The sequence below is a fragment of the Kockovaella imperatae genome (genome assembly GCF_002102565.1).
Source record: "Kockovaella imperatae strain NRRL Y-17943 chromosome Unknown BD324scaffold_10, whole genome shotgun sequence".
Classification (NCBI taxonomy): domain Eukaryota; kingdom Fungi; phylum Basidiomycota; class Tremellomycetes; order Tremellales; family Cuniculitremaceae; genus Kockovaella; species Kockovaella imperatae.
In genome coordinates this window covers 186032-213164 of record NW_019028950.1, presented here as the reverse complement: position 1 = coordinate 213164, position 27133 = coordinate 186032, and the positions used below count along the sequence as shown (strand labels likewise).

The window sequence follows — 27133 nt, the reverse complement described above, 5'->3', positions numbered from 1 at the left end:
ATCTATTTTTCGCCACTTCTCGGGAGTGGAGCAAACGTCATTTCAATGTGGAAAAATGGAACCTGCTGCTGCTGCAGCTGGGAGGAAGGAGGGGATCTGGCAAAGTGTTCAGGCATTCATGGGCGCAAAAGGCTTTTGTCAACATGGTCAACGTCAGAGTGGTACTCGCAGGTCATCATCAACGGTGGACATCTTCGCTTTGACCGTAAGCTATCATATCTGAACGTCCCAAACTCGTCGGGATTCTCGGCTATCGACACACTCCATTCACCGACCGAGACATTTTGAGTAGCGAGTTCCATTCTCTCTTTTTTGGGCTCATCCACCAAGTTGGACATCTGCAGCGGACTCGTCTGGCCTGTTGCAAACAAGCAGCATCGTCATCTGGCTGAGTGTCACCTCTACCTGGTGTGGCGCCCTCACTCTGGTCGAAGCCTCCACCAACGCTGATAAGACATCTTTGGCCAGCGGAGGCAGATCAATAACGGCGGAACTAGGTCCTCACATCACAACAAGCATCATCAGAGACCTCTAGTGGTCAGTCCCTCAAGATGCGCACGAAGCCCGCGTTGGCGGGCTCGGGCCGTAAACGAGCTAGCAATGCTGCAGACAGGCTTTCCACGTCGTCAGCACCGCTATCTCCGATTGGTCAACCAGCAACGAGGAGGTCCAGCAGGAGCAGCGTTGATAAGGGCAAGCAAAAGGCCGCGCAGGCTCCACCACATGAGACGGCTGGACGACATGTGCAGGATGCGTTCGAGATTGTAGTCCTTGGAGCTGGCGGCGGACCGTTAGAGACTGACGTCTCAGGGTGAGCTTCCCATTCCCCACAAGCTATATTGACTTTCAGCTACATGCTCAAACCCGCTCACAAGGGATGGGAAGAAGGATTTGTGGCACTGGAGGGAGGTGAGCATTGGTTGTGCAAGTCAAACATCCAATCTGATGTGTACCCGTAGGATCTGGTCTTGGTGCCTTGACGGAACTCATTGATCGCCATGGGTCATCATCCCTCTTTCCGTCGACCCATTTCCCGCCGACGCATCACACCGCTCTGCTCAAGGCTGCCTACATCTTTTCTTACCTATCGTGAGCTACTATGAGCAGAACTGAGGACACTTTGGCTGACCGCGAGTCCAGATGCTACCTCATCACTCATGCACATCTAGACCATGTCCAATCTCTCATCCTCTTCTCCGGCTCGATGCCACCACGAGGTCAACCACCAGATGCGAGCATTCTCTCACCTCCGCTAACCTCTAAAGCACATTCCTCGGATGACGATGCGTCCTCAGACAAGGACGATGCGACACCGGCACCCTCTCGCATGCCAGTCCGAGTTTTGGGCGCAAAACCGACTTTGGATCGGTTGAGCCTGGCTTATGGTGGCGAGCTATGGCCCGAGATCGCAGACTGGGAAAAGTCACATGGTGGATCGGCATCCAGGCTGGAAGCTAGACGAGGATCACTTGGAAGCTACTCGGATGGACCATTGCATCCTGAATCTCATGGGAGCGAGATGATCCTTGTGCCGTAAGTCTTTGTGTTTGGCCATTTGAATTCCCATTAAACCTTGCCTAGACTACCTGGCAACGATGAGCCCGTCAAAGTGTCCCCCTCACTCCCGTTATCTGTCCGACAGTTTGAAGTCTCGCACGGATCAACGTCCAAGGGAGCTTACGAGTCGACAGCTTTGTTCATCAGATTGACAGATCATACCGTGGACGATGCAATGACACACCTAGGTCATGGCTTCGATGCGCGGTCAGACTCCAGCAAAGAACCAGAGCTGCTTTTCTTTGGTGATGTCGAGAGCTCATATCGTTCTCCTGGATCTGAAGACCAAGACACTGCCGCTCGAGATCGGGCGGAACAATGCAATGGTGTTATTTGGGCGGAAGCGGCCGATTTGTGGGCTCAAGGCAGGCTGTCGGGCATCTTCGTGGGTGATAAAGACAGAACCAAGCTGATCCTTGGCAGATTGAATGCTCTTATGACAATGACAGATCTGCCGATCTTATGTTCGGCCACATGCACCCCTATGGATTGATGCATGAACTGTCTATCCTTGCCGCAAAAGTCACGCCCAGCCGGTAAGTCTTGTTTGGGGTGGTGAGAGCTCATGCCACTAGCGATCGACCCCTGGCTGGTCTCAAAATATACATAACTCACATCAAAGCCTATCTCTTACCTCACCCGTCTGGACAGACTGCGAGCGAGAGGATCATGTCACAACTCGATGCTTTGGAAAAGGAGCGAAATCTTGGTGTAGATTTCGTGGAAGTCAAACGCGGTATGAGGATAGGTGAGTCCAGCATCGGCATCGTCAGGATTCTCACTGACAAGAGTGACAGTGTTGTAAGATCTCACCATGTTGTACTACCCAATGCATAAGAGAGATGATGTCGGATGATAGACCCATTGTAGTAGATGCAAGTCTTCAGCCACAAATGACGGAGGAAATTCCGAAAGTCAATGTCTGCAAAGGTTGTATCCGTAACCTCGTCTGGCAAACAACCATAGGCTCCAGCAGCGAGAGACCAGAGGAGCACCATGGCGTCTACGTCGTCTCGACCCATCGTTATACATACGACACCACCTTTGCAGCCTCTGCCTGCATCAGATGCCCAATCAATCTATTACATCGCTCTTTTCCAGCTGGCCTGCCCGGGACGATGGGCTGCAACCGTAGCGGACTGGGCAGACAACGGTGGTGGGTTGTGCTCAGTGCGAGGACACTGGTCTTTGACTGACGTATTCAGGCGCTCTACCATACATAACGCACCTCGATCACTTGATTCAGCCTCATCACCTCTTTTCCTTACCTAACTTCACTCATCCTGATGAGCATCTCTCCTCAACACAAAGGGCAGAAGCGGAATGTTGGACAGCATTCATTCACGGCAAGGTGACGGATCTCGTCGTGAGCTCTTGTACCTAATTGCGAATTCTGACGATCAGCATCACTCGCTGTACTCCCTCCCTCACAATTACTCAGCTTCGGTTGGCAAGGCACACCTTTCCAACCTCACATTTCCGACATCCCAATATATTCCCCAGAGGCTGAGAGGGATGCACAAGGCCAGATTACAACATGTTGGGCTATGGGGTCTCGGAGGGATGAATGAGAGTGCGTCCAAGAGACGCGTATCCGGGCGTAAATGAGTCATCACTGCTGATTCGCCTCAGATGACCTCGCTGTAGAAGATCAGAAACGGTTGGAGAATCTATATGTTACAGCTCCTGGAGGCACAGTCGCACCGCGAGCTTGGAACGGATGGAAGTCGGGTCGCGAGTTTGAAGATCGTCGTAGGAAAGTTGGAGAGAATGAGGTGAATCAAAGACCACCTGAGAAGCATAAGCTGACCATATGAGACAGCTTCGTAACATTCTACGGAACGCCATGGACCCGCTGAAGCGATTGTTGGGAAATAAGCCCTACTTCTACGGTGAAAGGTGAGACTGTCCACCTTTTGACTCAATGTTCAAAGCTGAGGAAAGACGTCTCTCAGGCCCTGCAGCATCGATCTCTGGCTCTTTGCAAATTTGTCCCTCATCATCACCACTTCCTTGCCCAACCCTATCTTTGCCGACCTCCTACGTGCGGAGTACTCAGGCCTGATCCATCATCACGACAGACTTCTTCAGCTCTTGTTCCCTGTGACCTCGGAATCCAGATCATCGAATTACGTTTCCAGCTGGAACCAGACACCGACAATCACGTCAAGCACGCCTAAACTCTCCCTGTGGCAGACTATCCAAGCTTCGTTGACATGGTCCTCTAGCCCTGCTGAAGCGAGTCCCACTTCGTCACGAACGGAAAAAAAGAAGCTGAACAAGTCGGAAAGAGATTTTAGAAGGGCCAGATGGCTGTGGTATGCTGGAGCGCTCGGTAGTATGGTCGTCTACCTGTTTGCGAGCGGCTTAATACAGATCGAGTATGTGGGAAAAGAGGAGGAAGACTCGATGGAGGAAATAGAAGATGAAGAGGAAGAGCTGTCGGATGATGATGAGGAGCTCGTGCTGGATCCCGAGGAGGAAGAGGACATCATTATTGTCGTCGAGCCTGAAGAAGAGTTAGAGTCTGCAGATGTCGAACCTGACCAGGAGGGGCCCAATCCTGCTCCGAATGAAGAAGGGCTGGAAGATATAGCAGAAGAAGTAGCTGAGGATATTGAGAATCCCTATAATGACAGAGAGGATTGATGCATCCTGCCGATCTTCCTTCTCTTGCCAGCGACGTGTATAGTTCCATTCACTGGTCCCAACGAAGCCATCACCAGCAGCTCGACCTTCGCCCCCAGCCCAGTGCCACTTTGGACCTTTTCCTCAATATTGCCGCCACCATCCAATTCGCTTTGAACTGATCACCTTCATTGTTTGACTATCAAGGGACCTGTATAGATTGACAACCTGGCATTTCGGGACGTCAAGCAGTTGTTGAGGTCCAAATAGGTCGTGTTCAAGATGGGGCGAATGGCGGAAGCGCAGCGCAGGCTGCTAGAGGTGAGCTGAATTTCCCTGATTCTCTACTCCTTCGCAAACTTCGGAGAGAAGGGCGCCTGCATGAGTGTAAAGCGTGTACACCTCACCTCATGGCCCATGCTGATGAGGTTACTCAGCAAATGATGGGTCCTGAGGCAATGGGATACGTTGTTGTCAACCTGGATTGGTGGGACGAAAAGGTCTGCAGAAATTTCTTATTTGGAACCTGCCCGCATCTCATCTTCGGTAACACTGTGAGTTGTCTGTATGTATCTCACTCTGGGCTAAACGAATCCAGCGTATGGATCTCGGACCGTGTCCCAAGACTCATTCCGATCGCATTCTGAAGCAATTCCAAGAGCACATGGCGGCGCACCCTAACGACCCGCGAATCGCTGCGTTCAGGCAAGAACACGAAAACACGATCCACGGCTTCATCGAAGATTGCGACAGGCGTATCAGAGCGAGTCAGAGAAAGTTGGAAAAGACGCCAGAGGAGAACAGAAAAACCATTGATCTGGTAAACTTGTCCTCGGGCAGTATGATCCCATGCTGATAAATCTCCCTCTCAGATGAAGGAAATCGGTGAAATTGAGCTGTCCATTCAAGGCGGTACGGAGGAAATTGAGGCCTTAGGAGAGGCTGGTAAAGTCGAAGAGTCCATGGAGAAGCTTGCTGCGGTCGACGCGCTGAAGAACCTCAAGGCGGACAAGGAGAAGGAGTTGCAGGATTTGAACGAGACAGCAGGTGCCTCAGGTCACCAAAAGCTGCGAGTGTGCGAGACTTGTGTATGTGGGACCTTTCTTCAGCATTTTCAATCGCGCTGACCGCATCTAGGGTGCCATGTTGTCCATGTTGGATAGTGATAAGCGTCTCGCAGATCATTTCGGTGGAAAGGTAAGCTCGATTTGTCCCCTTGCTTTGCTCATACCTCGCAGTTGCATTTGGGCTATAACGAGCTGCGTCTCTTGCTGGCCAAATTTGCCGAAGACCGAATGACAGGTCGAACGGCTTCCAATGCACCTGCGGCACCTACGTCTGCTCCTCCAGCCAACGCACCCGCCGGTCCAGCAGGACCTCGTCCGAATCCACCCCTCTTCGCTCCCTCCGGTCCCTCTGGACCAAGAGGCTCCCGGCCTGACGGCCCGGGAAGCTCACCGGCTCCTCATACACCTCACGACGGACCTCGAGTGCCCCCATCTGACGAAATGCCAGCTGTTGGGCACGGCGACAAGGTCAAAAGAGAGGCTGGAGAGCTTGTGGAGGATATCAAGGAGTCTAGATCTAGACGCGATAGCGATGCGTCAGGGATGGACAGGGACAGATACCGTGAGAGGGAAAGGAGTGACCGAGACAGAGAGAGAGACAGAGACAGAGAGAGGGACAGAGATAGGGAGAAGGACAGAGATAGATACAAGGAACGAGGAGATGGAGAGAGGGACAGGCATCGCGATGAGCGGTATGACAAATACGATCGGGACAGGTGAGGAGAAGCTCAGGGTGCGCCTCCTGCTGATCAAGCCTCAGTCGAAGCAGTCGCTACGACGATCGAGACCGCCGGGACAGAGATAGGGACAGGAACTACGAGTGGGTCGTCTGCTTGCCAGACATCATGTTGTGCTTATCGTTCTCAGTGATGATCGTAGGAGGGAGAGAGAAAGGTCAAGATCACCGCCTAAGAGACGCCTCGTGTAGACTGAAGTCCATTCATGTACCGACTTCACATGTATGCGTGGACGACGAATCTCGTTCACAGTCTCTGCATTCATGCGGGTCACTGTATCTCTACCGGAACTCCTAAGCTCTGTCGGTTCAGAGGCTGTAAAGCCCGCAGGCGTGATCAAGTCTCGGGATTTTTACTCGCCAGGCAGCTGACTGCCGGTGCCAGTACTCAGATCCGGAGCATCAGTACTCGCCGGGTCATCACCACCAGCATTGCTATCGCTTGCCTTCCCAAGAGCCCCAATCTCAGCACACCGGAACCACGTGACTGGCAAGCTGTTGAACTCTTGCCAGACCGGACCAGAATCTTTGGTTCCAAACACCAGCTTGAGTTTGGAACCGAAGCCCGAACCGGAGGAGGTACGAGAATGGGTAGCGGACGTCACCCCGACGCCGTCTTGTTGATCGTGAACTCCTTTAGTAAGCGATAGCCAAGCCGAGTCGAATGCCACCTTCGAATTCTGTTTGGCTTGAGATGAGGTTGGCAGTCCTTTAGGCTCTTGCCTCGTCAACTCTTCATCCCAGACCCGTTTGCTATCCAAGTATTGTGATACTGGAGTAGAAGTACCCGCCTTCCAGGCGGAACCTTTCAAAGTGATCTCCTTCTTTGTGGGATCAGCTCGGGTACTGACGAAGGTGACTTGAGGGGTGAAAGAGGTTAGTTTCTCTCGGCCATGGTGACCTCTGACCTTGTGTTCGATTAACCAGTGAATCGAGTCGGCCTCGTACGTCTTGTTTTCAATGATGTCGTTGTAATATTGGGTGTTGCTCATCGCTTCATACGCCTGATCTCGTGCCAAATTGAAGCTTACGGCGCGAGGACCGTCGTGAGCATCTTCAACGAGTGACCCAACGGAGAGATTCCAGGCTGTATCGAATGCGGTTCTGGCTGGCATTACCTGGTCTACCTTCTGTTCGTGGTTGGCATGTCAGCAGACGTACAGCTAGCCATACAGAGTCGGCGGCAGCAGCCGAACTCACCTCTAGCTCCTCTCCCATGCGAGCAAGTTGCGCAGTCATGATGTCTTGTGTTTGGTTGACACGACGAGTCGTTGAAGGAAGAAGCTTGGTTGCAAGAGCGTTGTAGCCCGATGGATATATATATAATAAGCATCACTCCAATCCTAATTTCGAGGATTGCGAGACTCGCTTCTTCAATCTTCTTGGTTCCAGGCGAAGATCGCTGCAATTGATTGACTGACCAATCTATATCAAAGGCTGGGACGCCTCACAGAGGTGAAATTGATCACGTCCTTTCTTCACTTAGAGATAGGAGCAGTTCATACGATGGGGGAATCTTCATGCAAATATTCAATCATTGACAATTTAGGCCAATCTCGCATTGATCAAGGCGTTCATACTGTACAGACCTGAGTTGAACAATGACCGCCTCGCGTCCGCCCAACTCAGACGCACTGACAATTTGCAAGTCGGTCAGGACGTCATGCATGCCACATCGCCAAGATCCTCATCAGTGCAGGCCTGCGTCCCGGGTGCAATGTTCATGCAGTCGCAAACATTGCTTCGAGACCCCCTGGATCCTTCACACTGCAAAGTCGGTCGGTGTGGCACTTTGGGTGCCACTGTTCCAAGACTCGCCGAGAACCTCCTGAGGAGTCTGCGCTGCCTGTGCCTTCGTCCAACCATTGTCACCACCAGCAGCACTAGTTCTTGAAGAGTCAACACGACGATCATTCTCACCATCGTCATCAGCATCAATATCGGAATAGTCACCATCTTGAGTAACATTCTTTCTAGAGTCTCGTGACCAAACGGTCGGTTCACTTTTAAACGTACGCCAGCCATCATCATAGTTGTTACGAGCCGGCGTGCGAAAAGATAGGTAGAGATGAGAGACAACGTCTGGCACGTCGGTTTCGCAGTCGTGAACGGCGGCTATCTTGTGTTGCGTGATCGAGTCTGGACCTATCTCTTTAGACTTCGATAGCGCCGAATCCCAGGCTGATTCAAAGGCAGTTTTAGCAGCTCGCGACTGGATCTCTGACGAAGAGCCTTCGTGAGAATGGGTCTGCGACCAACTGCCTTCCCAGACATGAACGCTGTTTAGCCAGACGGCCAACGGGGATTGATCCACCAAGACCCAGGAGGGAGAAACTCCTGACATCATCGTCTCATGTTGTCCCTTGTGACTACTTTGGAGCACAGCTCGCGATTTCATTGCTGAACATTTGGTACTGGCGGTATCTAACTGAGTCTCGTGTTGGAACGACCAAAGGCTGCAGTCTGCTTTGTAAGTCTCATCTTGGATCAATCTGACGTATTCTTCGTTTTTCAGAAATTGGGCGTATAGATCGTCCCTGGCCAAGGCTGCACTGTAGCCTTCATAATCATCACGCGTTGCAAGGCGGCCCAGTGATTCATTCCATGCCTGCGTGAACTTGGAAAGCGCTTGAGCACGGCGATCGGCCCTCTATGCTCGTATGAGTAGTGTAATCGAACATCATCCGTAGCATTTTCGCTCACTCGCAAAGCCTCTTGATCCTGGTATGACATGATCGGCATGTGTATTGTACGCTGTCTGTTCTGCAAGCAGGCAGGCGGTTGGTGCTATGCGGTGAAATGTAGAGAAGGATCAGTCCTCTCTTTCCGGATGTATCTATAGACTTGGGCAGTGCGCCTCCTTTACTGATTCCCAGTTGGGGAGAAAGATTTTCAGCAAACTGTGTCAAACTGGATTGATGAGGTCGCTCCTTTCGTCCAGGGGAAGGAAAGGCGAGTGATGTATGAGGATCACAAAAGTGCGAGTCGTATTCAGCCGGATGAAAATGGTCTCGTACTTGGTCTTTGAAACTATCATTGCATCGGGATGTACAGTACAGTATGTACCGAGCGCCGTACCTCTAGCTAGCTAGGTCCTTATTAATCATATCCTCGAGGGGGAGGTCCGAGAAGCTCATCAATGTCGGAACCGTCATAGACATCCATTTGAGGGATTCTTTCCCTCAAGACCAGCGTCTTTACGGGGACGGATTTATGATAAAGCCGCAGCGTTACAGCACCGGCTACCTCCCCTGAGCTGCCATTTGGCTCGGTCCGAAATATGACTAGGGGTTCAGAGCAGTTCCATTGCGATGGGTTCTGAGACAAATCCTTGAATCGTTCGCTGTCCAGTATCTGAACCCAGAGTTCTTCGGCCCTGCTTTTGCTTTCTTGGAGACTACAGCCCTGCCCCTTAAGCCTGAGACCTTCCTGCTGATACTGTGTATCATGCTGGGTCATGAAGGCCGTGTGAATAGTCGTCTTGAGGTTGTCGAACTCGTCCACAGAATGGGCGGGTTTACTCAGTCTAGTCAGGGTGTCAAGCATCGTCGCCTGGACAACATTGTTGCCACTCGCTGTATTTTCCACTTCTTCATCGGATACGGCCAATCCGTTAGGATCAGTTTCAGTGTCAAGGATCATTTCATTGTTACTTCCTGTCTGACTCAGGTTCGACATCGTGTATGTGAGGTCAGCTTGCCCTGTAAAATCGACTAATCGCAGGGCGTGTTGTAAGTATTCAAATGTAAGGGACGACCGGCATAGCTGTGGAGCGATGATCGCGCAGCTGAATGTCGAGCAACATGCATCCTTTGAGGTTCCTCAGCGATCTTGGATGACAAAGGACCGTACCGCCTACCTCTCACCAACCGGCCACCTAAGCACGAATCGCCACGTACAGTAGTACACACGTGCTCCTTTAGCTTGAGCAACTACACTGGAATCCAAGCATCTCCTTCTTCCCGACTCCACACAGTTCTGCTCGCTTCACGCCCTCCTCCGAGCAAGTATCGTCCCATTCCTCGAATGGATTTGTCGCGAGCTGTTGAGCATTAGCACTGCTGTTGGTTCCAGAACTCACATCCAGAACCCTAGCAAGAGATTTACGGGCCGAGACAAGATCCTCAAGTCCAGCTTTCTCAATATCGCTTATGACCTCTTCGAGTACCCATTGTCGAAGGACGAATCGGGGATTGACCTTTTTCATCGCTTTCTCTCGAAGCTGCTGCCATGAGGCGTTCGTCTCTGGGGTATTCGGATCATTTTCATGGTTTTGCGACCATGCTTGGACCTCGGCATCGGCGAGAACGCGAGTGGTGTACACGTCGAGCCAAGGTCTGAGGGCCTTTTGGGCAGATTCAGTCGAATCTTGAGGCAGGGTTGGACCGCTGAGCTCCAACCATCGTGTCAGGAAGCTCTTGACGTAGGCCTCGTTGCTATTCTGAGAGACAAGGAAAGAGCATAAATGGCGGAATGATGTGTGAAAGTCCAACGAATGGGCGTGTAGGAGAACGAGAAAGTCGGCAATGATGTCTCGATCATCGGACGGTTGATAGGTTCTCAGACCGAATCGCTGAGACAAAGTCAGTATAGAGGCAATATTGATGCTCACCTTCAGCCATCCTTGGCGCTCAGTGTCTTTCACGGTGGTCCGGTAGTTCTCTTTCCAAGATGACATTACTTCTTCCGCCGCTTCGGTCCAATCTTTGACATCCTCCTTCGTCTTTCCTTCCGACCACCCTGCCTGAGCTTGCCCATGCTCCTTCTCATACCCTATCAACGGGGAGATTGCGGAGACAAACTTGTCGAGGTCGAAAAGAACCCGTTCAGGTTGACGTTTGTAAGAGTACAGTCCGGTTGGATCAGAGTGATCTGACTAAATCAGCTGAATCTTGCGTGTGACGACTCACTGCAGATATGACCCTCGTCCCAGATGTCCATGAAAGCGTATGGACCATAGTCAATTGTAAGTCCCATAATGGAGATGTTATCGCTGTTCAAAACCCCGTGCATGAATCCGTACACCTGAGGCAGGTCAGTCTCTCGCCTTTCGGACCGCGTGGAAAGTGCCAACCTGCCATTGCGCGACCATCTCCGCATTCCGCTTAATGACGTCTCCTACCCAATCGACCGTCGACTTGCCTTCGAAGCCCATTATATACTTGCACCACTCGGTGAGATCTCTCAGGCTTTCAAGATTGCCTTGTCCATCCAGTGGTCCATCTCCCTCTTCGCTTTCATCCTGCCATCCTCCACCCAGAAAGATATGCCGTAGGTTATGCGCCGCTGGTCCAGGTTTCAGAGCTTCAAAGTGGCCTAAGCGGATAAATGTAGGCGCCAGACGAGCCAACAATGATGGAGGCTCTGGACCATATTCACGGATGACAGGCAAGTCTGGCGTCGTCATCAAAGCGAGAGATCTCGTCGTGGGTATACCCAGAGCCGCAATGGCTTCACAGCCGAGATACTCTCTCACGCCTGATCGCATGACCGCCAGGCCGTCTGCTTGGCGTGAGAAAGGTGTTCGACCACCGCCTTTCAACTGGACCTCTTGTCGGCCTCCGTGTTCCGACTCCGTCTCGAACAGAGAGATTGCCCGTCCATCGCCAAGCTGACCGGCCCATTGACCGAACTGATGACCACAATACCGGGTGGACCAAGGGCCGTAGTCAGAGCTCGGCGGTCCCTTGTCCTCGTCTTCGTCCTGTGCTGGCTCCTTGCCTTTCCTGGACACGAGAACCTGTCGACCCGAGATGACATCAGCGAGGGCCTTTCGACAACTGCCTTCCGCTGTAGATTCGTCCATCGGCTCTGCACCGTCATTGCAGACCTCAGAAGCATCTCCAACGTCTAAATGTGGCAAAGAGTCCCTGAGAGCCATTGGCGATACTCCTATCAGGTGGCCTTCGAGCTTGGCCCGATGCTTCGACGTTCGCAATTGCAAACCATTCCTTGAGCTCTCGCCACTGCTCTGCCATGATGAGTCCTCCACGTCCCAGCGACGCAAGACGTCTTCGACGTCGACTTGTTCTCCCGCATCGACATTCACACCCATCTCCTCCACTTCTGACTTTGTAATTCGCAACGGCCATGCTGTCCACATGGGGTAGACTCTCGCCCATATTCCAGGTGTCGAGGCTGCAAACGTGGTGGATCGACGCTGTGCAGAAGGCTTGTCGTCTAGTTTTAATCGGGGCAAGCTCGACTGAAGCGTCCTTCTGGGCAGAGGAAGCTGATGAATTGGTGCTTTGTCAGTCATCCTGAGCAGGATGACTGTTGATCTCATCAGCTGTGATTGGTAGGATGTCAGGTCATTCACTGGAGGTGGATCGTCATCGATATTTTGGGATAAAATGTGAATTAAAAATGCTTATCTGATAGTAAAAATATTAGAAATTTATTACGTTATCCGATCGAGACGATTATTGATTTCTTTGAAGATTTTTTATCTTTTGGTGGAACAGCAGCGACCACGAGCAAGTTGATCGCGACGAGCCACTCACAATCATGTCAGTCACAGTGACAGCCGACCAATTGGCAGCTCTGAGAGCAATCCTGCTCAACTCGTCCGGAAAGACACCTCTGCATGAGCGATTCAGAGCCCTGTTCATGCTCAAAGCCGTAGGTAATGATCAAGTCGTCAACATCATCTCAGAGGGTGAGTGTGAAAGCAAGGCAGCTTCGTACCTGACGCGCGCGTGCAGGCTTTGAGGACGACTCGTCACTCATGAAGCATGAGCTGGCCTATGTCCTTGGACAATTGTCCAATCCTTTGGCTATCCCCAAACTCGAAGAAGTCCTCGTCAACGACAAACAACAACACTGCTCCATGGTCAGGCATGAAGCTGCTGAAGCTCTCGGAGCATTAAGCTCGGAAAGTAGCTTGCCATTGCTGAGAAAGTATCTGGATGATCCGAATCGTGAAGTCAGAGAGACTTGCGAAGTGGCCATTGGTAAAATCCAGTTTGATCACGGTGCAGAGGGAAAGGAGAGGATGAAGAAGTGAGTTCAGAGCACTCTAATTTCGCGCTGACCTAGTCTCCAGTCCTGACTTTCCCACCATTGATCCTGCTCCATCATCCTCTCGCGAAGATATTCCAGCACTCCGCGCCGCCCTCTTGGACACTTCTCGTCCTCTGTTCGAGCGATATCGAGCAATGTTCGCCTTGCGAGATTTTGGAGCGGCTTCCAAAGACGCAGTTTTGAGCCTGGCTGAGGGTTTTGGGGATTCATCCGCCTTATTCCGGTGAGATTTACCGTGCGAACCCTGAACAACAGCTCACATACCTCAGACACGAGATTGCATATGTCTTTGGACAGCTCTGTTCACCTCACTCCATCCCTTCCCTACTGTCACGATTGGAGGACGCACAAGAGGATCCAATGGTCAGACACGAAGCTGCAGAGGCGCTCGGAGGGATCGCATCGGACGGAATAGAGGGTGAACTCAATTTTTTTTTTGGTCTTCTTGTGCTCAGCTGACACCCGTTCAGGTGACGAGGAAGCCAGTCGGGTCTTACCGCCAGGAGGTGTCTTGCAAATCCTCAGAGAATGGGCAATCAAGGAAGGCGCTCCTCAGGTGGTCAAGGAGAGCTGTCAAATTGCCATTGACATGTGGGAGGTGGGCAGCGGACACCATAGTTGTAGGAAGAATACCATGCTGACCCTTGCACGACAGTATGAGAACTCTCAAGACCAATTCAACCCTTTGGATACTTTGGTCTCCAAAGCTCATACTACCGGTATGGAGCGTTCAGCTGCCTCTGCTGTCGCTGCTGTTGCGCCGTAAACTATTGGCATTCGTTCATACACAGCATTTTTCCACATACACATCGCATCTGTTGAGACCGTCCATAGTTGTATATATTCTACTTCATGCAGATGTGAAGAACCAGAACAAGCGGTATCCCGTCAGTGCATGCCGCATCAGATCTATAATGCTATGCTATGGGTCACGACTATCCACTCAAAGAGGAGATCTCTGTTGACAAATCCTTCAAGCGCTTCTCGCCTATGCTGGTCGCTCTTTCCTTGACAAGCTTTTGACCCCTCTGAACGGCACCTATCTGAAGACTACCCGCTACCGACGGAGCGCATAGCTGAAAAAAGTCAGCAGTCTTCAGCCTACAGAATGCCACAGTGACTGACCATATTGCCCAGTGCTACCGATGCCCGGTAAACCGTTTCGGCGTCCTCGCTCTCGTGTTCCAGGACCTGTTTTTCCATCAGCCAAGAACTGGGTCAGAGCAAAGACTCACAAATGTTATCAGTTCCAGTAAAGCACCCGCTTGAAGCGCTGGAAATCCTCCTTTGACAGCCATGGAGGAGTATCTTGAGGTACATCAGCTCTTCTCGCTCCGATCAAGTCGATCAACTTACGAAAGAAGTACAGTCACGAATGGCAACTTTCGTGCTCCAAGGTCATCCCACTTCCTTTCTCTCAGAGCCACTAGGACCTGCTCCGCGGATTGCCCCATCGTCCGACGTCCATTCGCCGTCAGGAACATGTTGACGAGAGCTCGCAAAGCCAACAAGGTATTTGTTTCGCGGGACTTTGATGCGGACCACGGTGAAGACCAATCGCAACTTTCGAGAAGCTTTGAAGGGGCGGTTGAGCAAGTGCCAAACGCAGGCGAGAGCGCTGCGAGACATCGCGCGATATCGATGACTGAGAGGAAGTCAATCTTGTCTATTTTTGACTGAACAACATACGTGGAAAGCGCTTATCCTCTGGCCATCTGCTGACGAGATCCAAATATCGTTCGGAGGAGAATGTCTCTCCTGCGCTGGACTTGTCGGGGTTTGGCAGCGCGACTGTGGGTTGGGACAAGAATGCAAAGATCTCTACGAGATTCTTCTCATCTTCCGCAGGTATCGCTTGTTCGGGCTGCAGAACATTCAGCTGATCGGCCTTGAATAGAGGAGGACCTGCTCACTGATCCCGCTTTGAGTTCATCGTTCAACTGAGAGATCTTCGTTCTCGCTGCGTTGACATTTATCTGCTTGAAAGAGAGGTACGCGGTCACTGGTAGAGCACCCTTTGGTTTTGAGGCAGAGGTTGACGAAGGAGCACTGGAGTATGATGAGGATCCTGCGGCGGTCAGAGAAAGACTGGGCAAAATCAATTCACCGGTGAATGGATCGGCATTGCCCGAGCTCGATCCACCCTGAGAGCTACTCCCAGTGTACCTCGCAGCACCCGTGTATGGATCTACATAGCTCGTTGCGTCACCCTGGCCCAGTTGGACACCACCTGTGTTCTTCTCGATGAATTGGACAACTTGGTCGACGTAGGAATTGGGCAGATCATTTTTCTCCAGGAATTTTTGTGCGGCGACCCAGGGGTTCTCTATAGTCGCATGAGTCACGACCAGCTACAAAGATGTGACTTACCGGAGATATTGTATGGGAGCTTTAACGGCGGCATGCCCTCCGAAACATCTACGTCAAAGACGTAATCGTACTCCACTCCGTTGAACAGCTGCTTCCGACCTGATCCGATCGCATCGACCACCGTTCCGACTTTTTGCCAAGATTTTGATGCCATTGACCACTGCTCAAGTGAGCTGAATGAATCGGATTGAGAGCTCACTGAGTAAGCCTCGACACTTCCTTCGTTCTTCAACATCAAGACCTGACCCTCCTTCTTGCCTTCCCTGCCGAGTGCTTCAAGTCCTGGCAAATCGGCCTGCTTGACATCACCAACTTGGCTCCTGATCCGACTGTCAGCGCTCAAATACCGATGCTTAAGGAACTGACTTGTCAAGAGCCCTCGAGCTGATCTCTTGATTCCAGCGTTCTCTGACTGATTCAGGTGCCATGAGGTCAGCGCTCCGGGTGAAGAATCGAATCTGAGCATCTTGCGAGGACGACACGATGTAATGAGAGGAGCCAGACGCTGAAGGGACGATGGATGAGGACCAGAGAGAGTTTGAGGTGTGGGGCAGGGTTTGGATCAGCTCGGTATCTTGATGACTATCAGCTGAGTACATCTGGAAGTTCTCAATGGACTGACTTGACCACACTCGTAAGGTGCCATCCTCTCCTGAAGATACTGCTCCTGAGCCATCCGGAAACGTATTGACGGAGTAAACGAATGAAGTATGACCGGAAAGTGACCGAAGCGGGGATGGCTTGTCGAACGAATATACGTTTACGAGACTTCGGAGACTTCAGCGCTGGTTACCCTTCCCATTCTTCACCTATCATTGGCACAGCTCCAGAAGCCCTTCGTATCCGAAGTCAAGCTCAACCCTCGAACAGGTTGGCTATGACCTGTGTACTCCTGGAGCACGGTAGAACTGCCGGAAGCAATGTCGATCGAGTGCAGGAAGATCTTGTTGTCCGCGGCGGCTAACATCGTGTGAGCTTTCTGCGCTTCAGAGACGAGATACTCACCCGTCAGAAGCCTGTCCTCGCCGACGAATCGCACAGCCCAAACGGCTTGTTGATGAGCTTCTAGACGGAGTACGACTTTGAAATCCTTCCAGACCAGCACTGTCCTGCGTGTAAGTCAGAGCTTGTCGATCGCCTTTGCTCACTTATCCCAGCTGCCTGAAGCTATCAGTCCCCCTTTGCTCGTATCTATACAACAGAGGTTCTGCTTGTGTTCGACAAGGGTATGATATGGGTCTGGGCCAGGACCGTTGGTCGATTGAGGTGGAGCGGTAGCGGAGGGAAGGACAAAAGTAGACAAGACACCTGATGATGAGCCGACAAGAAGATATGCTAGGTGTCGACCGGGTTCATCAGCACATTGGCTCGCTCGTCACTGAACGTTGAAGCCCGCTGACTCACCCTCTCCATTCCACCTGGTCATACCAACACAACTGACAAACCTCTTCTCTGGACCTTCTACTCTAAGCTTCACATCCCATTCCGAGCCTTCTCCGTCCCTTCCTGATGGGCCCCAGACGATTGCGGAGCCGTCTCTCGAAGCAGACAGCAAGAGTGGAATATGAGGTGAGGGTGAACAGAGATTTCGGACATCGGATGCGTGCCCATGAAGCGTGAAAGCGAGCTGATACTGAGGAGCTGACATGACGAGTGACTATTGTTGAGCCTCTCTGTGCACCTTTATCCCTGCCTCGTAGACTTTCCAGCGATTCGAGCTCGACGTTGGACATCACGACCAGTGCCGAGCTGCGATGGACGAGAACCAAGTTGGATCCCGTGGTCTTCTTACGTCATCATCTTTCTGTCGCCCGATAGAGCGGACATTGCGAACGACGACGTTGACAACGGAACAACAACAAACGACGACGAGAACGAGGACGAGGACCATAGCGATAGATAGGAGGACAGAAGTACTTTTGACGTTGGAAGGGGGGCTATGGGGCTCTTGCGTCATTGGATATTGATTGGCCGCATCTCAGAACAGGCAGATTTGAACGCATCTCTCTGAATCTCTCGTTGATTGTTGGAGTGCGGGATGTCTGGGCTGTTGACACCGCAGGCTTTGGCAACGGGTGAGAGAGCAAAGTGGACTCACCTTTCTTTGAGCTAGACTCTGATGTGCTCAGCTGGTCCGCTTGTCCTTGAGACCTTCTTCAAACACTATCTCTTTCGTAATCACTTGAAAGATGAAGGTGAAGCTCGAGAGGATCTCATGTACGATGAGGGTAGGTCGGGCGAGCAATGTGAACAGGGAATAGAGAAGCTCATGCTAGAATTCAGCTTTCGTACTTATGAAAGTGAGCTGCTCTATGATGAATGGTCAGGAGCTGATGTAACAGACGTTCATGGAAATAGCGACCAAGTGAGAGATAAGACTGGCATGTTGGACTCATTGTGACAAGGTACCCGCTGGCCGCTCTTCAACACTTTGGACTCGTCCGTACACCAGCACCACCGTGGGTCGGACTACACCGAGTCGTTATCAAGCATCATACCCTCGATATGGCAGCCGAGTACCTTATCGAAGCATTTGGAGGTAAAGAAATGGCCTACAAGATCGCAGGCGGCAGCAAGTGGTGGCAGGTCAGAGCAGGACCAGGTGTGGAGGCCGAATGGATCATCACGAAGAAAGATTGGAAAGACTATCAGGCTCGAGAGAGGGATTGGAAGACAAAAGCGGAAAGCGAGCAGATTGGACTGATGCAAGATGGAGGTCTGGACAAGGATGGTGAATGTGGGTGTTGAAGGCTCGAGAAAGGATACGGCTCATAATTTATTAGTCCGCAAAGAAATGGACGAGTTGAGGTGTATGCTGTACAGTGAGTATAACCACACACAGCTGTCCACTGCTGACAGTTCTAGTCCACGGAGGAGCGTGAGTAGTTTTTCGTTTCGCTCGCCAACAATCTCAGATACTACTGGGGATCCATCAATACACATCGATATACCATCTGGCGCTATGCTAGGAAGATGCACGGACGCTGCTTCGCGGTCAATTATAGAAGTGAGTCGATATGTCTTGTAGGATTGTCTTGACAGTGTGCAGAGGCACCTCAATACCCATTCCCTTGTGCGATCCAAGATTGCCTCGCAGCGTACCTGTATCTCGTCAAACCACCGCCCGGGGCAAAACATCGACCAGTCAGCCCAAAGAACATAGTTGTCGCCGGTGACTCTGCTGGCGGAGGCTTAGTCCTCGCATTGCTCCAAATTCTGCGGGATACGGAGGGCCTTGATCTGCCCGCTGGTGCAGTCATGATCAGTCCTGTAAGCTCTCTAGACGAAACAAGAGATTGATGAATAGTGGTCCGATTTGACTCATAGCTTCCCTAGTATTCTACAGAACACCGCCACAGTGAGCTACTGAACATGATCAGCTTTTCGACTGATGTGGACAGGACATTGTTCCCCCGTATGGGTTCTTACATGTGAGTCTCCAAGCAAGACGTGACGCCTGAGCTCTCAGAAACCGTCCTCGTTGTGGCCGTCGCCGCCGCCCGACTTGACTGACGAAATTCAATCTCGACTGCGCACACGTGTCAAGGAGGGGATTCAAAAGACACGAGAGACCATGCGCGAGCGCCGAGATACCATCACCGCTAGGTTCACTGGTGCAGACGAATCCTCTGCGGGCCTGGAAGCTCCCTTGTCGGCGCCGGACGATCCTTTGACTGCACCCGCTCCCAAGGATATAGACAAGTCCGATTTGACCAATCCACCAATCGATTCCATCTCGCCAGATTCAGATTCTCTTCAAGATACCCAGACCAAAGTAAACAAATCGAGTCCTGGTAGTGCGAAAGATTCGACCGGTCCCGATGACACGATGCACCCGCTGACTGAGCGAGGAGTAGACGGTCATCCACAACCTCGTGGCGAACCTCGTATCAATCCAAGTCGAAGCAATCCTGGTCTCTTATTCAATCAATTGCACGAAAGACGACCGGGCGATACGTCAGCCGCCAATACAACTCTAGCTCAATGTGATATACCGCTGAGATTGTATACAGAGGACGAGGACATAGAGATCAATACTCAATGCCAGATTTACGCCACAAACGCTCAGCTTTGCCATCCTTGGGTCTCTCCGGTTCTTGGGTATCTTGGTGGGTTGCCGCCACTGTTCATCTGTGCAGGACAGAACGAGGTTCTCAGGGATGAAATCGTATACGTGTGAGTCGATAATAAACATTCTGTGCCTAGTCTGACGGGCTCGCAGAGCTCACAAAGCTGCACATCCATTCGACCACCCAATAAGAGACGACGTCAAGGCCCTCTGCCCATCGCTCAATGGCATAGAGAAGCGCTATGGACCGACCTATGTCCACCTGCAAGTGTACGATGGTGAGTTGAGTGGTAAGATTGCCCCGCTCAATGCAATCAGGCTGCTGTCATGATCTCGCCTTGTTCTCCATGACAAAACCAGCCCGAGGGCTATTCCGAGCCATTGCATCCTTCGCCCGATATGTCACACCTCAAGCTCCTGGATCTTTGGCGATCTCGCGGACGTCTGACATTCCAGTTGCGGAGAGCCGCCGTGCCTCGTCAAGTGATTACTCGACGAAGGCTGCTGAGTGCGATCTCAGGACACAGTCAAAGTTCATCGAGGAGACCTCGAACCAAGGACCAGAAACGGACCGAATCCTAACAGAGGCATTGACGGAGAAGCCTGATTCAGGGTTATCTTCCCCGATTCACAGTTCTGCGAAGTCTTTGGCCAGATTACCCATGACCGAGGTCCAGAGTACCCAGTCGTCGCAAGCAAGCGGCTACGAGACTCCCTTCAATACATCCTCAAGACCTTATACCGTCCCGTTGCCGCGAACTGCGCCAGCTCCAGATCGAGGAGTTTCCGGAGACGATGCTGGACCCAGATTTGGCGACGAAGAGGACGACCTCGCCAATCGAGATAGTCGAGCGGCTCCGGGTACAGCGGGATACTCGGGAGTGTATCGGGGCCAAGATGTAAGCCCCTTGCTCTCTGCTCTCTGCTGATTTCACTAGGCATTCACCAACTACATGATCCGCGAGCGGGTAGCGGTCGATGGCAAATGCCGCCCCCTCGAGCCTGAATCCAAATTGGCCGCCATGACCATGCCTCGAGATGAGATTGGATGTATCAAGGAGGGCGCTGCTTTGCGATATCTCAATGGTCAAGCACTGTGGGATAAGAAATTCAAACACGCCATCAAGACTGTTCAACGACATCGCAAAAAGAATTTGAAGCAGGCGAGGGAGAAGGATAGCAAAAAGATTCGCGACATGTGGGCTGAACGAGCAAAAGAGGCCAGGGCAAAGCACTTGCATGCTCCTTCTGACTCTCAATCATCAACGCGAACCAGCTCAGATATGGAGACGGATGGCTGGGAAACAAATGATGAGTCTGCATTGCCAGAACGACACCATCGTCATCAATTTGGACACGCGGATAAAGCTTTGAACATTCCTGAAAACATGTTAGACAAGAGTTGGAGTTGGAAGTGGGCTTTAGAGGACGAAGCTCCGCCTCCGAGTGCAGTCGTCAGCCGGCGGGACTTTGTGAGCTGGTTGACATTGCTCACTCGCTGACCATGTCACAGGGAGAAGCACGTCGATTGGCCCTTATGGCAGATAGGATGGACTCGGAGCATGCGTCGCCCGTCCATGGCCTGTCCATTTGGGTCGGGCTCGCTGCGTTCTTCTCCAGTTCTTCGGATCGTAGTCGAGCACATGAAGCACTACAAGGTGCGCACGATGCCAAAAAGGCCGAGAAAGAGGCGAAGCGGAATCAAGGATCGGCATCGGATCAAGGGCACGGAGACGGGTCAAAGAGTCACGGTGTGACGGGCGGGATGAAGCGACTGGGCAAGGCATTAGGTATCAAATCGGCAAAGCATGAGTAGGGCGTTCAGGACATGGAAGCTTGTATGTACCGCTACTGAAACACTCGACACCGTATCATAACATCTCCCATCTCGCAACAGGGCTTTCATTAAGTCGCTACAGATACCTGCGATCGTTCTCATTTCTTCTTCTTGTCACCATCGCCCTCCTTGATGTATCGCTTTGGAACTCCCTTGTCGACCAAGGCATCGGTCACGATCTTGGTTTGAGTACCTTGGACCATGATCTCTCTCAGGTTCAACTTTGGCGAAGCCCCTTGCAGCGGTTGGACTGCAGGCTACGATTAGCTGCTGTTTGATCGCTTGAGACGGCAAAGTCCAACGTACTTGCTGTACTTCCCGCGCAAAGCTTTTTGAGCTCTTCCGCAAAGTCTTCCAAATCTATTCCAAACGTCTCGAGACCGCTGATGAGGGTGACAGTCTTTCGTCCTTGTCTAGTCTTGACGCTGATCAGAACGGGCTGCATGGCGCCTTTCCTGTGACACTCTGCCTTAGCATCAAGACAGATAGCGAAGGCCTTTTGACTCACTTGACGACTCCATCGATGGAGACGGACCACGAGACTCCAGATCGCAATCTTCTGATCACTTCTTCTCGGACGAGTCTTGATTCGGAAGACCCCATTTTGACTCCAATCGCCTTTGCCAAGCTGTCATCCAGAACAATCATACGGCGATCCGATGGATCGGACAAGCTGTTACGATTTACGTAGTCCTCAAAGCTGGCTTTAAGCTGCGAGGACGGCTGCAATGTCGTAGTCCTAGGGCGTTATCAGCCCAGAACAGGGATATTCCGACCAACGCACTCAACACCAGCCGCTTCCCAAAACGCTATCCCGGAGCCTGATGGTCTCCAGAGTTCTTCGATGTGTCTCGATTTTCCTTTACTTCCAGATGCCTCTGCGCCTGTGGCTTCTGCTGCTTCTCGGGTTGCCTTTTTGGTCGCTCTCGCTTCCTCTTCAGACACAGTGAGGAACGGCTTATGAGTCTGCAGAGCCATGTGCTTGGCATCGTACCTACGATCTTGTCAATCTCTCACAGGATAATGAACCCACCCTTGGACGACAATTTCGCCTTTTGACTCCTTCATCTTGATCACACCATCCTTACTGATCTCCTTCATCCATTTGGTCAACTTTTTCCATTCACTCTTTCCAATTACGACTTCATCCCGCTGTGCTTTTGGTATGTATGCAGGTCTGTTTGGGAAAATATGCGCAGAGTAGAGGGTAGATGCAGGCATAGGGAAAGATAGTGATTCGGATGTTGAGAGAGTCTGATATAGAGCTTGATTCAGCAGGGTTGAAATGTCGGAGGGAGAGAGATCTGCCGGCGTGACAGGCGCCGCAGAGTCGTCAATCCTGAGGTCTTTCATTTCCACTATAGATTCAGATACAGGTATTGGGTTCTCTGACAGTCCAGAATCTTCGGATGCCGGCGGTGGCGCGAGTCCAGGAGACGGAACGGGTAGTGTGAACGTGAGAAGTGTAGGTTTTGACCCCATCTGCCATAGACTGCAAAGGCATTCAGTGTGATTCTTGAGGATAGAAAGACTTCAACTCGCTGGTCATTGATCATGTAGAGGACATCGCAAAACTTGCCCTCTTCCACCTCTCTCCCCTCTGAGCGGTTCCTCTTCCGCCTTTCCACTGCCCCTCGGATGCCACCTTGAGCAACGACGATCCCGGCACCAACGTACCGAACTTCGGAACCATTGTTGTCCGAAGCCACGAACGCAACGACACCGCCTTCGGGAACGTCGGGGATGAGGTGAAGATTGTTGAGATTGCGCACAGCGGGCAAGAAGAGCGGCGCACCGGTAAATAATGGTGGTGGCAGGGGATGATATATCTGTATGGTGGGCAGGGGAGGTCGCGGCAGCGACAGGGACAGCAGACAGACTACCGAGAGTCAGCTGAGACCTCTCATAACTCAGCTTACGCGTCGGGATGTACGTTGACGACGATCTTCCTATCGTCATCCAAAGCGGGTCACCAGATGGCGAGTAGTACAGCGTCTGCCCGGAGTCAGCTGGCAAGGGACCGCAGCGAGAGGACAGGACAAGACAGGACATACCCCTTGAATCTCGGCAGATGTCTCAAACGTACCCAACCTTACACCTTCAGGTACAATGAGTCTGCCGATCTCCTTATCCACAGCTATGGCATCCTCGTCCTGCTGCTCCTTTGCCTCCCCTCTGCCGCTTGACAATAGCAGTGGGTACTGAGCAAAGATGGCATTGATCAGCTGCCGCCTGGCTGATGATCTAATAGGCGTCGCATTGGACTGATGGGCCAAAGGTTTCTTGAACATGTCCAAGGGATCATATCGAGGTGTCGTTGCCGGTCGAGGTCAAAAGGTCAATGGAAAACGACGTCCCCAAATGTCATCTGGAATCAAACCCGAAACGTCAATCGAAGAGTTCCTTCGTGGCGGGTCATAAGTGTGGCGGGGCATACATGGTACTACTGTACGATGATAGGTCTACAATACTGTTCAAGCTTTCTCCGATGCCGCCGCAGAGACCAGAAGCCCTTCCATCTCTTCTGATGCTGTCTCTTTCACGTCGTTCACCTCGTCACTGAAGATCTCATGTCAACTATGGAACCGACCATAGAATCAATGACTCACATCTCGTTGACCATGATCGCCGACGTCTTGGTGAAATTGACGGATAGGTAAACAAGGGAGATTGTGAGTGTAGCGACGATAGCAGTGGACCAGCTGAATTGGAATCAGAATCAGAATCAGCAGCTCTAGAGGCTCACCCGATACGTAATGCATGATTACAGGTGCCACCTTCTTGCAAAGCGGTGACGGCAATCAGAGAGCCGATGAAAACCTCGACTAGGTCAGCTCTTTGCAAGGGGACTGTGATGTCCAGGAGAAGTGTCGAACCACTCACTAAAGATGCAGTTCCAGCAATAGCAGCAAGCAGTATGGAGAACAAGATCCACGGTCTGTAGTGCTTGAGCTCTGCGGGCTTTGCCCACCTCTCCTCATGTGCGAGGTTGAACAGATGTACTAAGATGCAAGAGAAGATGGAAAGCATGCCCACTGCCGAGTTCAGCTCGTTCTGAACATGGCAAACGGCTCACAGATCTGGCTGGTTGGCTTGATACAACCCAGCAGAACCCTGAGAAGTCGTATCAGCATTTCATTCGTTCTGACCCACTGAATGCTCTGACTCACACTCCGTTTGTGCTCATACCAATATCCGTACAGTTCAGCTCAGTTCCGGCTATCCAACAGTGACCCGAAGCCGTCACTTTGACAGTCTGGTGACAGAACTCATAAGACTGCAAGATCTCGTACCATCTCGGCCGTGTTTGTCCCGTCCAAAACGCAGTCATGCTACACAAGACACCGAGTAGAGCAGAGAGGTGGACTGCGGTGATCATCCTTAATCGATCTGTAGTCGATGCAATATACGAGCTGGATCAATTGATTGCACGTCGACGGAGAGAACATACGTGAATCTGGGACAAGATGGAAATGATCTGCGTCAATTGAGCCTCGCGGACTTCCAGGGGAACCGCAAAGGATGGACAGTGGACGTTGAATAAAAGGAAAGCCTCAAAGGGGCCGAATAGAGCGGGAAGATCACATACATGGGGGTATCTGAAGGTGATGGACAGATGAATTTGTAGAGGATGCAAGTGAATGACTCGCAAGGGATGGTGATCAATTGGCAAGGAGCATTCGTTACTGACGCCCTTCAGTCCAGCGCTTTCTCAACGTGTGCGCTGCCATCTTTGGTCTTCTATCTCGTGTGAAGACTCCCTTCTTGTTCCCATCCACTCTGATGATACCGGGACCAGTTTGGAAATCGGCAAAGTTCCAGACGTGCTCCCCAACGATAGCTTCGATCTTGTCAAAGACTCGATGACTCATTGTCAAAAGGTCGGATTGGTACTCTTCTGACCAGGGCAGACCTTCCATTGCGTGAAGACCTGCCATGGTATCCGCACCATACTCCATGATCAAGAGGGGGCATTTGAATCTGCTCTGCCAGCCCTGCAGATCCTTTTCGAGCGCGATTTCTGCCGATGCGAGGTCAGCGTTGTTTTGATACCATCCATAGTATCTGTTGATGCTTCGAAAGGGGTAAGCCAGGATACACTTAATAATGGAGCCCACTCTCACCCGATGAAGTCGAACAAGTCTCCGATCCTGTCCTTGTCCCATGGCGACGTCAGACAATTAGCATATGTCAAAGGTCGAGTAGGGTCAAGCTGTCTTGCGACTTTGACGAGAGGTTCAAAGTATTCCCTCGCTCCATCTTCATCGGATCCACACTCATTGGTGATGGACCAAGCGATGACACACGGATGATTTTTGTCTCGCTGTATAAGCTCTCTGATGGCTGACTCGTGAGCCTTCTGCGTATTGTCGTTTGCAAACTCCTTTGAGAATGTTGGCTTTCTCCCAGCTCCAAAGAGACCTCCGACAATGTTGAGGTTGAGTCCCACAGCTGGCGTCTCATCGATCACTAGAAACCCTTGTCGATCGGCATAATCCATCACATCCTCTGCGTAAGGGTAGTGAGATGTTCGGAACGAATTGGCGCCACACCATTTCATGAGCTCAAAGTCGTGTACCATCCAGGCGTCATTGTGCCCTTTGGCTTGAATAGGGATATCCTCGTGACGACCAAATCCTTTGAATTGGAATGGCTTGCCGTTGATCAATATCTGTAGACCTTTCACCTCGACTGTACGAATCCCAACGGATAGAGTGTATTCGTCCACTATGGTTGAGCCGTCCAGCAGCCGAACTCGAAGGGTGTACAGGTATGGTGTTCCAGGACCCCAGAGATTGGCATCGGAGACCTTGAGCTCTCCTTTGAGGCCTTTCCCAGACGCTACAGCCTTGTGGTCGACGTCTAGCAGCTCGACCTGGACAGTTTTTGCATCTCCATGCGTTGCCACATCGTAGATGACTGTCCCTGTCGAGCCCTCAAGACCAGTAATGAGGGTGATGTCTTCGACCCGAGTCTTTGGGACTGAGCATAACCTGACCGATCTTGACAGACCAGAGTAGTTGAAGAAGTCGTGATAATACGTTTGAGATGGTTTGCCATTGCCAGTCGTGATGACCTTGCCCGGTGGGATGGTCTCGTTGGTTAAAGTGTTGTCAACAGACACGGTGATTCGGAATGATCTGCCTGGATATACTTTGCCGGATATATCCGCTTGAAACGGGGTATATCCGCCTACATGCGAAGTGACATGTTCATCGTCAATGTAGACCTCGGCAGCATGAGTAGCAGCATCGAATCGGAGGATGGTGTCGTCTTGATCCCAGCCTCGAGGGAGATGGCAGATACGCTGGTACCAGACTTTACCGACGTGATTGCGAAGAGATGGATTGACGAAAATGTCATTGTAAGATGCTGGGACTGGACATTCCATAGATCCAGGTAAAGTCGTCTTCCAAGGTTCGTGTAGATCCTCGCTGTCCGGGACGAACCGCCATAGACCGTCGAGGAGGATATTAGTGCGAGTAGAACTGTCAACAGGCTTGGGCATTGCGGAGAAGACGGCAGGTATGAGGTGGAATGGCTGAAAGTAGAATAGGATATAGATAGGTTTAAATAGGTATCTGAACGCCAAGGTTCATGACTACTCGGTCCGATAGCCGGTACCAAGTGGCACGGCGATTGACGACCAGTGGACGTTCAAGAAGCAGATCTGAACGCAGCTCGAAGGCAGTAGGTACCTCGTCTCAGCGAACGAGGCAGAAGAATCATCGAGACATCTTCTATCCATACGATTGCCTCACTGCGTACGATGCCACACAAATGCCGTCTTTGGTGACGTCTACAAAACAAGGTGTCCCACCTGGTCCATATGCAAATCTTATACA

The 27133-nt window shown here is 51.6% G+C and overlaps 13 protein-coding genes across 13 annotated transcripts; 5 read left to right on the top strand and 8 right to left on the bottom strand.

The window, feature by feature from the left end:
- Positions 1 to 420: 420 nt before the first annotated feature.
- On the top strand, positions 421 to 2448 carry BD324DRAFT_64009 (cyclic-AMP phosphodiesterase). The gene is made up of 8 exons (XM_022017316.1): positions 421 to 811; positions 851 to 909; positions 960 to 1089; positions 1141 to 1533; positions 1582 to 1942; positions 1981 to 2093; positions 2133 to 2305; positions 2355 to 2448. The coding sequence occupies exons 1-8, from the start codon at positions 552 to 554 to the stop codon at positions 2360 to 2362; spliced, it is 1497 nt and encodes a 498-aa protein (XP_021869785.1). The 5' UTR covers positions 421 to 551; the 3' UTR covers positions 2363 to 2448.
- A 45-nt stretch (positions 2449 to 2493) lies between these two features.
- BD324DRAFT_602957 (hypothetical protein) lies at positions 2494 to 4206 on the top strand (the record flags this gene model as incomplete). The annotated part of the gene is made up of 6 exons (XM_022013953.1): positions 2494 to 2713; positions 2763 to 2923; positions 2962 to 3130; positions 3190 to 3332; positions 3380 to 3456; positions 3513 to 4206. The coding sequence occupies exons 1-6, from the start codon at positions 2554 to 2556 to the stop codon at positions 4204 to 4206; spliced, it is 1404 nt and encodes a 467-aa protein (XP_021869784.1). The 5' UTR covers positions 2494 to 2553.
- Positions 4207 to 4356: 150 nt separating this feature from the next.
- Positions 4357 to 6142, top strand: BD324DRAFT_630869 (hypothetical protein). Its single transcript, XM_022016377.1, has 6 exons — positions 4357 to 4506; positions 4623 to 4739; positions 4784 to 5005; positions 5058 to 5273; positions 5323 to 5382; positions 5424 to 6142. The coding sequence occupies exons 1-6, from the start codon at positions 4468 to 4470 to the stop codon at positions 5970 to 5972; spliced, it is 1203 nt and encodes a 400-aa protein (XP_021869783.1). The 5' UTR covers positions 4357 to 4467; the 3' UTR covers positions 5973 to 6142.
- An 87-nt stretch (positions 6143 to 6229) lies between these two features.
- Positions 6230 to 7528, bottom strand: BD324DRAFT_630861 (hypothetical protein). The gene is made up of 2 exons (XM_022016376.1): positions 7189 to 7528; positions 6230 to 7118 (listed from the first exon to the last, which is right to left on the bottom strand). The coding sequence occupies exons 1-2, from the start codon at positions 7225 to 7227 to the stop codon at positions 6342 to 6344; spliced, it is 816 nt and encodes a 271-aa protein (XP_021869782.1). The 5' UTR covers positions 7228 to 7528; the 3' UTR covers positions 6230 to 6341.
- Positions 7529 to 7750: 222 nt separating this feature from the next.
- Positions 7751 to 8721, bottom strand: BD324DRAFT_652167 (hypothetical protein; the record flags this gene model as incomplete). Its single annotated transcript, XM_022018451.1, has 2 exons — positions 7751 to 8638; positions 8692 to 8721. 2 exons carry the CDS (start codon positions 8719 to 8721, stop codon positions 7751 to 7753), a joined length of 918 nt encoding a protein of 305 aa, XP_021869781.1.
- Positions 8722 to 9087: 366 nt separating this feature from the next.
- BD324DRAFT_682390 (hypothetical protein) lies at positions 9088 to 9666 on the bottom strand (the record flags this gene model as incomplete). Its single annotated transcript, XM_022019150.1, has 1 exon — positions 9088 to 9666. One exon carries the CDS (start codon positions 9664 to 9666, stop codon positions 9088 to 9090), a length of 579 nt encoding a protein of 192 aa, XP_021869780.1.
- A 241-nt stretch (positions 9667 to 9907) lies between these two features.
- On the bottom strand, positions 9908 to 12247 carry BD324DRAFT_652165 (hypothetical protein; the record flags this gene model as incomplete). Its single annotated transcript, XM_022018450.1, has 5 exons — positions 9908 to 10030; positions 10070 to 10561; positions 10601 to 10860; positions 10899 to 11013; positions 11063 to 12247. 5 exons carry the CDS (start codon positions 12245 to 12247, stop codon positions 9908 to 9910), a joined length of 2175 nt encoding a protein of 724 aa, XP_021869779.1.
- Positions 12248 to 12448: 201 nt separating this feature from the next.
- Positions 12449 to 13883, top strand: BD324DRAFT_630852 (armadillo-type protein). The gene is made up of 6 exons (XM_022016375.1): positions 12449 to 12646; positions 12693 to 12990; positions 13034 to 13234; positions 13281 to 13429; positions 13482 to 13609; positions 13667 to 13883. Exons 1-6 carry the CDS (start codon positions 12496 to 12498, stop codon positions 13775 to 13777), a joined length of 1038 nt encoding a protein of 345 aa, XP_021869778.1. The 5' UTR covers positions 12449 to 12495; the 3' UTR covers positions 13778 to 13883.
- On the bottom strand, positions 13878 to 17112 carry BD324DRAFT_630849 (PLAA family ubiquitin binding-domain-containing protein). Its single transcript, XM_022016374.1, has 15 exons — positions 16786 to 17112; positions 16539 to 16716; positions 16397 to 16496; positions 16191 to 16351; positions 16004 to 16149; positions 15748 to 15955; positions 15581 to 15701; positions 15382 to 15541; positions 15119 to 15337; positions 14925 to 15079; positions 14701 to 14875; positions 14368 to 14656; positions 14247 to 14319; positions 14137 to 14202; positions 13878 to 14087 (listed from the first exon to the last, which is right to left on the bottom strand). The coding sequence occupies exons 1-15, from the start codon at positions 17027 to 17029 to the stop codon at positions 13947 to 13949; spliced, it is 2436 nt and encodes an 811-aa protein (XP_021869777.1). The 5' UTR covers positions 17030 to 17112; the 3' UTR covers positions 13878 to 13946.
- Positions 17113 to 17419: 307 nt separating this feature from the next.
- BD324DRAFT_652162 (hypothetical protein) lies at positions 17420 to 21266 on the top strand (the record flags this gene model as incomplete). Its single annotated transcript, XM_022018449.1, has 16 exons — positions 17420 to 17456; positions 17511 to 17609; positions 17665 to 17681; positions 17724 to 17746; positions 17787 to 18118; positions 18165 to 18203; positions 18247 to 18259; positions 18297 to 18388; positions 18431 to 18651; positions 18689 to 18739; positions 18783 to 18812; positions 18851 to 19557; positions 19604 to 19728; positions 19769 to 20349; positions 20389 to 20922; positions 20964 to 21266. The coding sequence occupies 16 exons, from the start codon at positions 17420 to 17422 to the stop codon at positions 21264 to 21266; spliced, it is 3204 nt and encodes a 1067-aa protein (XP_021869776.1).
- Positions 21267 to 21385: 119 nt separating this feature from the next.
- Positions 21386 to 23578, bottom strand: BD324DRAFT_642848 (hypothetical protein; the record flags this gene model as incomplete). Its single annotated transcript, XM_022017509.1, has 8 exons — positions 21386 to 21537; positions 21594 to 21742; positions 21796 to 22026; positions 22072 to 22281; positions 22321 to 22779; positions 22830 to 23166; positions 23207 to 23282; positions 23342 to 23578. The coding sequence occupies 8 exons, from the start codon at positions 23576 to 23578 to the stop codon at positions 21386 to 21388; spliced, it is 1851 nt and encodes a 616-aa protein (XP_021869775.1).
- Positions 23579 to 24023: 445 nt separating this feature from the next.
- On the bottom strand, positions 24024 to 24630 carry BD324DRAFT_630838 (hypothetical protein). Its single transcript, XM_022016373.1, has 3 exons — positions 24458 to 24630; positions 24364 to 24401; positions 24024 to 24322 (listed from the first exon to the last, which is right to left on the bottom strand). Exons 1-3 carry the CDS (start codon positions 24616 to 24618, stop codon positions 24030 to 24032), a joined length of 492 nt encoding a protein of 163 aa, XP_021869774.1. The 5' UTR covers positions 24619 to 24630; the 3' UTR covers positions 24024 to 24029.
- A 340-nt stretch (positions 24631 to 24970) lies between these two features.
- On the bottom strand, positions 24971 to 26796 carry BD324DRAFT_652159 (beta-glucuronidase; the record flags this gene model as incomplete). Its single annotated transcript, XM_022018448.1, has 2 exons — positions 24971 to 25361; positions 25412 to 26796. 2 exons carry the CDS (start codon positions 26794 to 26796, stop codon positions 24971 to 24973), a joined length of 1776 nt encoding a protein of 591 aa, XP_021869773.1.
- Between the last annotated feature and the right edge of the window lie 337 nt (positions 26797 to 27133).

What these genes read in the sequence shown, in the direction of transcription:
- BD324DRAFT_64009 (XM_022017316.1), top strand. Translation starts at nt 552, where the DNA reads ATGCGCACGAAGCCCGCGTTGGCGGGCTCGGGCCGTAAACGAGCTAGC. An exon ending in TACATCTTTTCTTACCTATC is followed by an intron (nt 1,090 to 1,140) that starts GTGAGCTACTAT and finishes CCGCGAGTCCAG; the next exon opens with ATGCTACCTCATCACTCATG. An exon ending in AGCGAGATGATCCTTGTGCC is followed by an intron (nt 1,534 to 1,581) that starts GTAAGTCTTTGT and finishes AACCTTGCCTAG; the next exon opens with ACTACCTGGCAACGATGAGC.
- BD324DRAFT_630869 (XM_022016377.1), top strand. Translation starts at nt 4,468, where the DNA reads ATGGGGCGAATGGCGGAAGCGCAGCGCAGGCTGCTAGAG. An exon ending in ACAGAAAAACCATTGATCTG is followed by an intron (nt 5,006 to 5,057) that starts GTAAACTTGTCC and finishes TCTCCCTCTCAG; the next exon opens with ATGAAGGAAATCGGTGAAAT. An exon ending in TGCGAGTGTGCGAGACTTGT is followed by an intron (nt 5,274 to 5,322) that starts GTATGTGGGACC and finishes GACCGCATCTAG; the next exon opens with GGTGCCATGTTGTCCATGTT.
- BD324DRAFT_630861 (XM_022016376.1), bottom strand. Translation starts at nt 7,227, where the DNA reads ATGACTGCGCAACTTGCTCGCATGGGAGAGGAGCTAGAG. An exon ending in GCATGGGAGAGGAGCTAGAG is followed by an intron (nt 7,119 to 7,188) that starts GTGAGTTCGGCT and finishes AACCACGAACAG; the next exon opens with AAGGTAGACCAGGTAATGCC.
- BD324DRAFT_630852 (XM_022016375.1), top strand. Translation starts at nt 12,496, where the DNA reads ATGTCAGTCACAGTGACAGCCGACCAATTGGCAGCTCTGAGAGCAATC. An exon ending in GATTCATCCGCCTTATTCCG is followed by an intron (nt 13,235 to 13,280) that starts GTGAGATTTACC and finishes CACATACCTCAG; the next exon opens with ACACGAGATTGCATATGTCT. An exon ending in TTGCCATTGACATGTGGGAG is followed by an intron (nt 13,610 to 13,666) that starts GTGGGCAGCGGA and finishes CTTGCACGACAG; the next exon opens with TATGAGAACTCTCAAGACCA.
- BD324DRAFT_630849 (XM_022016374.1), bottom strand. Translation starts at nt 17,029, where the DNA reads ATGTCAGCTCCTCAGTATCAGCTCGCTTTCACGCTTCATGGGCACGCA. An exon ending in GAAGTGTCGAGGCTTACTCA is followed by an intron (nt 15,542 to 15,580) that starts GTGAGCTCTCAA and finishes TCACTTGAGCAG; the next exon opens with TGGTCAATGGCATCAAAATC. An exon ending in TACTGGAACTGATAACATTT is followed by an intron (nt 14,203 to 14,246) that starts GTGAGTCTTTGC and finishes ATGGAAAAACAG; the next exon opens with GTCCTGGAACACGAGAGCGA.
- BD324DRAFT_630838 (XM_022016373.1), bottom strand. Translation starts at nt 24,618, where the DNA reads ATGACTGCGTTTTGGACGGGACAAACACGGCCGAGATGGTACGAGATC. An exon ending in GGTATGAGCACAAACGGAGT is followed by an intron (nt 24,402 to 24,457) that starts GTGAGTCAGAGC and finishes ACGACTTCTCAG; the next exon opens with GGTTCTGCTGGGTTGTATCA. An exon ending in CAAGCCAACCAGCCAGATCT is followed by an intron (nt 24,323 to 24,363) that starts GTGAGCCGTTTG and finishes TGAACTCGGCAG; the next exon opens with TGGGCATGCTTTCCATCTTC.